Genomic DNA, 10,011 nt, shown 5'->3' on the forward strand with positions numbered 1-10,011 from the left:
AGAATAAATTCATTTTATAGATGAAAGTCACTTCGGATTGTTAACAGTTTAACCCTGGAACAACAAATAGTTTGAAGTTAAATTGGTTTATGACTTAAAATATCTACTCATGGAAGTAACCGAAGAGGAGACAGAGACAGAAGCAACCCCTTTCACCGTCTTTAATGAACTTCGTAAAAACAAGCAACTTTGCGATGTATCTTTGGAGGTCGGCGATCAGACGTTTCCCGCCCATCGCAATGTCTTGGCGGCTTGCAGTCGATACTTTCGCGCCCTTTTCACCATCGGGATGCACGAGACGGATGAGAAAGTGATCAAAATCCCCGGTGTGGAACCCAGTCTGATGGAGCAGATCCTCGATTACATTTACACCAAACAAACTCCAGTCAACTCGGAGAATGTGGTCGAACTTCTACCAGCAGCCGACCAGTTCAACGTAGAAGGTAAGCAACAACAAAAAGTTTCGAAACTGAAGTTAAGTTTTCCTTCTAAATGTTGACCTAGATCTAGACCTATGTCTAAAGTGTTAAACATTAGATTTGCTGTTTCATTTCGAATATCATCATAAAGTAAAAGGAGGAAGAGTCTAGAGTCTAGATCCCATAAGGTCTTGACCTAGAACTTAGTCTTGGAGTTGGATGAAAAGTTAGAGATTCAATTCAAAGGTAGATTCTAAGATTCTAAGACCTTATCTTACAAATGGACGATCATTATTAAAGACTTCAAAGAGAGATATACACACGATAGAAATGTATCACAACTTCTGGTGTAGATCTAGCTTAAGTTTAGGAAATGTAGTAGAGTAAAGTACCCGGTAATCGGTCAGCTCCGGTTTTCGGCCAATTGGTTGGATACATGGTAAAATCACTTTAAAATACATCGCATAATAGCATAACACATATCCCACACATACCATACCATGCCAGTGTCACTGAAGAACCACATTTGCAATGAAAAATATATCCTAAAATATCACATTTTAGCGATGTAATCGGCGGTCCCGCTACCCAAATCTGAAAAATCGAGTTTCTTACGCGTGTATGTAAGAAATATGGGTACCATAAAATGAGCTTTATTTCAAGTATTTTTCAGATATAGAGCCCGATTTTGTGCTGGTCGCAAGCTCAAAAGTATCTCATCGCATGTATTAAATCAATGCAGCCGCACACCGCGACGCACACACGATATGTCCGTCTAATTCAGATTCCAACTTCCGATCACCGCTGTGCCTGTATTCGGTCAGGCGAGCACCCGGGAGCTCCGGCGTGGGATACCTGCTCCGCCCGCGTGTGCTATACATCAGCGCAGAAACGCACGGCGCGCGCGAGCGCTTCCGATTGACTTTGTACATGCGGCCGTAAACTGAAACGCTCGGCCGATAACCGGCTCCAAAACAGTGAAAATTGAAATGAATATTGTCATGGCAATTCGTGATTTTTTTGGGGGATTCTTTTTTTGTTTAAATAATAATAATATTTGCTTCATGATTTGAACAAGAAATGATAATAAATAGGAAGTAAAGAGTCCAATAAATAGGATTTTGTCTTAAGTGGCCGAAAACCGGGTACTTTACTCTAGTCTAGATAGGGGTGCAGAGTCCCAAATGTTTATCGGTGCTTTTCAGTATCTACTTTTCAATGTGATGATGATTTTTTTTTCACAGATGCTTTTTTCTTCTTTCTCCTTGGTCTTCAACTTCTTCTCACCTTTCCTATTTCTTCATCTTCTACTTCTTCTTCTTCCTCTTTTTCTTTTTCTCCTCCTCCTTCATCTTCTACTTCTTCTTCTTCCTCTTCATCTTTTTCTCCTCATTTTTCTTCTTCTTCTTCTTCTTCTTCTTCTTCTTCTTCTTCTTCTTCTTCTTCTTCTTTTTCTCCTCCTTCTTCTTCTACTCCGTCTGCTTTCTCCTTTCCCTCTTTCTCTTCTCTCCATCTTCCCAGGTTTGGTCAAAGAATGTTGCGCATACTTGGAGGACCACTTCGGCGCGAGTAACTGCGTCGGGATGTGGCGTTTCGCTCGCTCCTATTTCTGTTTCCTCCTGGAGCAGTCGGCTTTTCGATACATCCTCAATCATTTCGAGGAAGTCGCACTCGGGGGCAAGGCCGAAGAATTCCTTGAGCTCACCATCGAAGATCTAGAGTGCATCGTCAAAGAGGTATCTGTCCTGCATAAGATGCATTTTTTCATAAATAGGTCTATTATGTAATTGTTGACTTTTTGTATCGGAAGGGTGTGGTCAATATTTCCACTCGTTTTTATATGACTAACTACGGGACATGAGGGGCAGAGCCACTCATGTTTCTTCAGATAATTTCAAATGCCCCCCTCCCCCCTCCCCACGACACACGGACTTTCCCTGGTTGAATTTGCGTTCCTCCGTGATACATCATATCAGTCTTCAACTGTTTTTAGCGCATTAATATTTAAAATCTTTACGTTTACTACCGTGGCGACTTTTTGGCATATCATTGCAAAACTTGAACGTTTACCAGAGGAATCATCTTAATCTGTCTTTCACTTTCAGGATGAGTTAAACGTGAAGATGGAGGAGTATGTCTTTGAGGCGCTGGTTCGCTGGGTTCGACACAAGGAGACACAAAGAAAGCAATGCATTCCTCGTCTTCTGCTTCTAGTTCGGCTGGGTATGATCAACACAGACTACTTCATGAACAGGTGAGATGTTTTTAAAGCTGCTGTAATGATGATTATCTGGTTATGATTACGATGATGATACTGGTGCCGATGGCAGTGATTGAGACTATGATGATAATGATAAAAATGACGGAGATGGTGATGATGATAAATACATTATAGTCTCTTATTATTTATATTTACAATATATTTTAGTTCATGGTTTATCCACGACATCGTTCGTTCGTGTCTCCTTAGATCAAGATTAATGTAACTTGATCTTTGGAGTGGTTGGCTGGTTGCTACAACCGGCCGTGTCAGACACGTTGCCCCGGGGTGCGAGATAGGACTCTTGTAGCGTACCCCCACTAAGCACAATTATACAATAACAATTAACATTACATTTAATTAAAAGAATGAAGCGATTAAAATTACTCTCATGTTACGGGGAAAAATATTAGATATATACAGTGGCGGATCCAGGGGGGGGGGGCCCGGGGGGCCCGGGCCCCCCCCCCCCCTTGAGAAAAAAATCATGCAAAATCACGCGATTTTTTACCTTTTTGGGGGGTTGGGCCCCCCCCCCCCCCTGGCGCTCAAGGCGGGGGTGCAAATTTTAAAATTTTCGAGGACCAAAAAAAAAATTGTGCTCACTACCCCTCCCCCCCCCCCCCACTTTTTTTGGGACTCAAAAAAAAAAAAAAAAATTAAATGTCCGCTTACCCCCCCCCCCCCCACTGAGCGACTTTTCGGCCGGCGCGATTTTCAAATTTTCGGGAGCAAAAAAAAAAAGAAAAAAGTTGGGCCCCCTCCCCTAAGAAATCCTGGATCCGCGCCTGGATATATATTAGGGTCTATTATGAATCAATTGATTTGATCCACGACATTAACATGGTCAACGTCAAAATGCTCATCACTTAAGTTTTTTGTTTTAACCCTCAGCATCAAAGCTCATCCACTTGTTCGTGACGTAGAAGAATGTCGGGCTGTCATTATCCAGACTATCCACTACACCTACAACTTCGATCCCAACGAAACGCCTAAGGGACCAAGCGCAGTGCTTTCTCGACCACGGTATGTGACAACCAAGTGGCTTAACGGACCAAATATGGGGCCAGGGACCCGTTTCACAAAAAAGGGGGGTCTAGCTTTTTGCCAAGGAGGGGGGGGGGGGGAGGGGAGGGGGGAGGGGTTGACCCAATGGTGGATCCAGGATTTTCCAAAAATCGCGCCGTTTTACTGTTTTACTTTTTTTGTCTTCTTTTTTCATTTTTTCACGCTTCTTTTCCCCCCTTTTTTTTCTTCACTTGGCCGCTCAAGGGGGGGGGTTAAACCTCCGAAACCCCCTAGATCTGCCCCTGCAAAGCCTATTTTCAATGACAAATGACAAAAATCAGTGACAAATCTGCTGATAACCAATCAGAAGCATCGATTTCACTAGCTTATAACAAAAACTATCATTTGTCACTAATGACAAATTTTGTAAAACACCACCAGAACACTAGTAAAACGGAGGACGGGGGAAAGGGCAGCGGTCTACAAAGTTGGTGAAATGTTGATTAACAAGGGATAAGAGGAATTATGTGGGAAGTGTCTTATCATCTCCTTTTTACGTTCCATTCCTCCAATTTCTTTCTCTTACTCCTTTTGTGTGTGTGTGTGAGGGGGGGGGGTTACTGTTTGATGGAAGTGTGTTACCCATACCTCTGTCATGTTAGGAGCTGCATAATTGTCGGCAATTTGGTGTTAAGTGCCCCACCCCGTTTACCTAATTGAAGGGGCTATGTTGGCAAATTTGAAAATCTCCGATTCTTGTCTGCATGTCGTCGGTCATTATTAATTTCAATTTGTTGCCAACTTAACTTGTGGGGAACCCTTACAATTCTCACTTTCCCGTCCGATCTCCAGACTTCCGTTCAAGCTCCTGTTCGCCGTCGGTGGCTGGAGCGGCGGTAGCCCGACCAGCGCCATCGAATGCTACGACACCCGGGCCGATCGCTGGGTCCTCCTCGACACCGTCAACAACAAACCACGGGCTTACATGGGCATCGCAGTCCTCAACCAGAAGCTATACGCCGTAGGCGGGTTCGACAGTAACCAGTATTTCAACAGCGTCAGGTGCTTTGATCCCGTCAAAAAGGTATTCTTTTTATGATTCTCATTCGTCACCCGTGTCATTTAGATCGGTGTGAGATACGTAAACATTTTCTTAATATTAATACATATTTTTCAATTGTAAATATACATGTATGATAGGGTGTTGGGTGTCCGGACACTTTACAAACATAAAGGCTTTTCTTTTGCCTTCGGAATTAACGGTCAATAGGCCTAATCACCAAATAACACTAACCATCGTGAACATTTGTACTTTAAAATATTGTCCCATGTAAGTCTTAAAAGATTATGAAATATTGCTTGCAAACTTCTTCAAACTGCTATTTTAAATCAACTGTCCGGATACTCAACCTGGCCGGACAGACATCGTCTGGGTTCCTCTTGAGAATTTTTCTTTACCGTTTTCTAGCCTCACTCCTCATATTTAAATAATATGTTAACAGTGTTCCTCTTCTCTCTATTCAAGTTCTCCTTCTTCTACACTTTTTTGCTGACAATCCTTACGTCATGTATGAAATCATGAACATTATCATAATCTAGACTTGTGAAGTTTTTAAAAATTTATATCTTCTTTCATAGTCTTGGATCGAAGTCGCGCCGATGAATTCCCGTCGGTGTTACGTGAGTGTGTCAACGCTTGGTGAACATGTCTACGCTATGGGAGGATTCGATGGCCACACACGTCTCAAGACTGTTGAAAGGTAGGACCAGTTGTTTGCCCGTGATTTAAGCAATGATCATTGTAAGTTGTCTAAGAAAAGCATGATTAGCAGATTGGTAGTGTCCTTTGCACTCGCGCCATTATTCTGGTTGCTTATCGTGCCTACCTACTCTAATTAAGCTTATGTTTATACCCCTCTCAAATGATGATTGCTAAAAGCACGCGAGTCGCTGACACGCATCTAGGTTTGAAAATGACACCATTGCGCAACAGGTGGGCATAACGAACAGACACCACATTTTCGCGAATATACTTCCATTTGACTGGGAGGAAGTAACTTACCTTTGAGAACGTCAAAGATCGTTTATAAAACTGAGAAATCCGAGAATCGGAAGAAGGTGTACGTAAGGAGTGAACATTTGGCATATTTAAAATGAAAAATAGGTTCGAAACAAGATTTGTTCCTGTATGTTACAATGTCTCGTAACTTTAATGCCTCAATCGTGTTCTAACTCGCATAACGACGATTCGGCACCACGCGGACGCGGTGCGTCATTTTCGTCACCCCGTTAAACCATTGTTAGTCACAATCAGGCTCCAGCGACAGTAGCTAAATTTTCGGTTATCCTACACAGGTACGACCCGTCCTGCAACCAGTGGACCTTGATGCACTCGATGAACCACCATCGTAGCGATGCCTCGGCGTGCCGTCTCGACGACAAGATCGTCATCGTCGGCGGCTTCAACGGCAACGAATGCCTGAACTCGGCCGAGGTGTACGATCCCGAGCTGGATGAGTGGCGGGATATCCCCCGCATGAACAGCAGGAGAAGCGGTGTCGGAGCAGTAGCATTTAGGTAAGATTATCTGATATACCCGTTCGTAGTCTGTTGAGATCTAGAATGATGTTAAATCATGATTGGGTTTCCGACTCAAAGCAGATGGGATCTCCTCTGTTAAAAGTTACATAGTGTATTGTTAGGAGTCTTGACTAATGATCCCTCTTCCCCCAACACCTCTAGCACTTTATTTTTGTGCGACAGCTTCAGACAATAAGTGCATAGCTTATCTTTGATACCAATTTAATTGTACTTGAGATATGCAAGAGTGCATTTTCTATATGCCTAGCATGTTCAGATGAATAAGGATGAATGTATTTACCTCCTATGGCCCTTGTTCAATACTCGCCGTTCTCCTCCCATTTTTATTTCCCGGATATTTTTTTTACATCTTCAACCGTCTCATCGAGATGACGGATCATGTTAACCACCCTCGCCAAATTTTGATTTACTTTGTTAATTGAAGGCAATCTCAAATTTTCTTTTCAACAGGGATAGTGTCTATGCTGTCGGGGGCTTTAACGGCCTCACCCGTCTCAACTCAATGGAGCGATGGAAGCCCGGCACGATGCAGTGGATTGGAGCACCCAGTATGTACATCCACCGCAGCAACTTCGGCGTCGCCGTCCTGGACGATATGATCTTTGTCATCGGGGGCTTCAACGGTATCACGACCATCTACAACGTCGAGTGTTACGATCCCGACAATGACGAATGGTGTGTATAATGGTGGTTGGCACAACGTAACAGGAGTGCCGTGACATAGTCAAACAAAAGAGTAATAGAAAATACGATTTAATTCCGAATTTCTTTGATCCCGACCCCCCCCCCTCCCACCCCTCAATAGCATAATTGAAATATAATTATTTTAAGTAAATGCTTTCGTCGCTTTCACAAAGTCAATTATCAATCTCCATCTTAAAAGAGGTATATTGAAGAGGATTTTTTACAAACTGTTTAGATTACAAAAATGACAAATTCAGTAAGAGAAGACGAAATGAGAAGAAAGATAATGAAACCATATATATATTACTTATAAAAGTATAAAACGAAATTATTATTTAATTAGTATTTCAAACATTGTCTGAATCCATGAAGTATATCATAAACTTTATTTTACCCGAAGTAGGTTGGTCGACTGGAGATTGATACGAACGACTCTTTTATCGGCTCCCTATTTGTATAGGTACGACGCTTGCGACATGAACGTCTACCGCAGCGCCCTGAGCATCGGCGTCGTGTCCAACCTCCCCAACGTCCGCGAGTTCACCTGGCCCCGTGATCGAGACCTGCCACCCCCTGCCTTCGTGCCCACCCAGGCCTCCCTCGAGCAAGCCGCTATCGCCATGGAGGAGAGCAACGCAAGCAGCGATGAGCGGGTGCTCGATGACGAGGAGGATGACGAACCTGTCAACCAGGAGGTGGCCGACGAAGCAGGTGAAGACTACGGGGCCTACTCGCCGAGCATGTTCCCACTTCCGGATAATTTACGACGAAACTGAATTAAGAAACCGACTGCATGATTTGGGGAATCCTTTGTATTATACTCTTAATTAAAAACCGGCTTAGAATATTTTGCAAAATTCTTCCCTCTCGTCAAAAAGGCATGTCAAATGAATGAGGATAATGCCTTAAGGCTCGTTCACATAAACCGCGTTTGGCCACGGCGGTTTACCGCGGTGTTTGTGAACAAATATTGTCTTAAGCCGGTTAATATTACCTTGGGCTCTTCCATTTTCACACAACTTCAAAAAATCAAACGCAAATACGACTTCTTTGTTTATTGTGAAAAGTAAATTTGCGTTTAATTTTTGGAGTTGGCTTTAATACCAAATGAAAATGGGAAAGGCCTCGTGTAAAGGAAACGATCGGGAAGATTTTGAATCGTAATTTTTAGTTATACATGTTGGAAATTAATTTGATTTAAAAAAAGTACAACACCGAAAACCTTGAATATGAGAAAAACCCACCCCCGTAATATAATCGTAATTATCTTGTCCTCAGCCTTTGATTGATAATCCTTAAGTTATAAGAAATAAGTATTTCCAAAAGGCAGGTGTTTTTTTTTAACCATTCAATATAAGAAAGAAAAGAAAATCTTTTTTCAAGAGTGAGATGTAGAGCTTTAGAACACAAAATTTGGGAAACATATTTTCTGAAAGATTATCGTTAACAAGTTGCGTAACCAATTTCCAAGTTTCGGGCTTTGGGCTGTACTCAGGTGATATGAGGGAACTTCATGCGACTAAAAATGTAAAATATCCTTTATTACTTTGCTTGCAGAAATTGACGAATTTCTTCTGCAACAAGCTGCTCTTGCAGAAGAGAACGCGGCTGATGACGAAGATTATGAGGAGGAGGAGGGTGACGATGATGACGATGATGATAATGACGATGTCGACGGTGATGAAGTGGTTCAATTTCCTGATCGATCACCGAATATGCATAGGCATCCGGGTCTTATTCCACTCTCGGGTGCTAGTAGTCCATTGCAACCACAGGGAGACAGTGAGCAAAATGACGGAGTGGGCTCGAGCGCGTCATAAAACATAATGAAACATAAATCAATCATTTTTTTTCGGAAGCGGAACTCACTATGAGATCGTCTGGGGGTTATGATCATTTTATAGCATCATCCACATGTGGAATTTAATTCCTTTTCATACATAAATCTGTGAATTCTCAAATAAAGTTATCAAATTTTCAAATTTGGTAAAAAATATTTATGCATTTGGAGAGGACTAAGCTCGGAATGATTTTCGCTTATTGACACACTGGGCACATGCCACATTTCAAACAAAAGATTATCGGGGACAAAAATCAAATGATATTCATGCAGTTCTTGTTTTGGTAAAACAGTGTTATCGACCGAGACCAATCTATCAATTATTGGGGCTTATTATCGGATTCATTTATGACGAAACCGTTTTACAAAGTGACAATAGCGCGCAGGATGACATATACGGTATCTACCTCGTCATGAAAATCATCATCGTCGTCATCTGTACCCTCCTCATTCTCCTCATCATCATCACAGTCAAGAGGATTATCGGCATCGTCATCGTCAACACCGTCATCATCATCATCATCGTCGTCGTCGTCACATCACCATCGTCATCCTCGTCCTCATCATCTTCGGCCACTCCATATTCGTATCCTCATAAACTAGTCAAACTGCCTAAATTGGAACTCCTGCCCATTGATATAATGTTATCTTAGAAGTAGCTATCGCAATGAAATGTTCTTTTCCGTTGCTGACAAGTTTGGAAGAGTACAAGGAGTAACAATTTTATTTGAACCCATTTTACTGCAAAACGTCTATCAAGCACAGCCATGATGGAGATTAAATGTATCAGGAAGATTTTGATTGATTTAAAATTTGCATCAAATCTTCAAAGCTCTTTTAATTCGAAGTGCATCTTGTTTAAATTCTGGATTCACAGCGCGAACTTAACATTTCAAGTTCGCTATCGAACGATTTTGCAAACTGTTTCGTCGAAATGCCTTCTTTACCGATACGACTACGAACCATAATTGCGGATGAAATGGGAATTCTGTTGTAGTTATTGAAAGATTTAATTTCTTCTGCAATCATATTTTGTAGTTCGATCGCATAGTATTAACTTGTTTTGTAATCAACTACGGGGAATAGCAACGCCCCTGTATCAATTTGTCAAGTTGGGAGTGAGGTAAACTTTGAGATGATTCGACACAATTCACAGAGGGCTCAAGGGGCATGTCCGGACGACTCGGCGTAACTCGTAA

General features: G+C 42.1%; 1 protein-coding gene across 1 annotated transcript; it reads left to right on the forward strand.

Moving 5' to 3' along the window:
• LOC591526 (kelch-like protein 10) lies at positions 1 to 9,585 on the forward strand. Its single transcript, XM_030990726.1, has 10 exons — positions 1 to 443; positions 1,941 to 2,155; positions 2,525 to 2,673; positions 3,574 to 3,705; positions 4,540 to 4,771; positions 5,326 to 5,447; positions 6,043 to 6,264; positions 6,739 to 6,963; positions 7,433 to 7,683; positions 8,530 to 9,585. The coding sequence occupies exons 1-10, from the start codon at positions 110 to 112 to the stop codon at positions 8,790 to 8,792; spliced, it is 2,145 nt and encodes a 714-aa protein (XP_030846586.1). The 5' UTR covers positions 1 to 109; the 3' UTR covers positions 8,793 to 9,585.
• The last annotated feature ends 426 nt before the right edge of the window (positions 9,586 to 10,011 follow it).

Source organism: Strongylocentrotus purpuratus, unplaced genomic scaffold, assembly GCF_000002235.5.
Source record: "Strongylocentrotus purpuratus isolate Spur 01 unplaced genomic scaffold, Spur_5.0 spur5_scaffold_19, whole genome shotgun sequence".
In the NCBI taxonomy this organism is placed as follows: Eukaryota; Metazoa; Echinodermata; class Echinoidea; order Camarodonta; family Strongylocentrotidae; genus Strongylocentrotus; species Strongylocentrotus purpuratus.

What these genes read in the sequence shown, in the direction of transcription:
- LOC591526 (XM_030990726.1), top strand. Translation starts at nt 110, where the DNA reads ATGGAAGTAACCGAAGAGGAGACAGAGACAGAAGCAACCCCTTTCACC. An exon ending in GTCGGAGCAGTAGCATTTAG is followed by an intron (nt 6,265 to 6,738) that starts GTAAGATTATCT and finishes TCTTTTCAACAG; the next exon opens with GGATAGTGTCTATGCTGTCG. An exon ending in GGAGGTGGCCGACGAAGCAG is followed by an intron (nt 7,684 to 8,529) that starts GTGAAGACTACG and finishes CTTTGCTTGCAG; the next exon opens with AAATTGACGAATTTCTTCTG.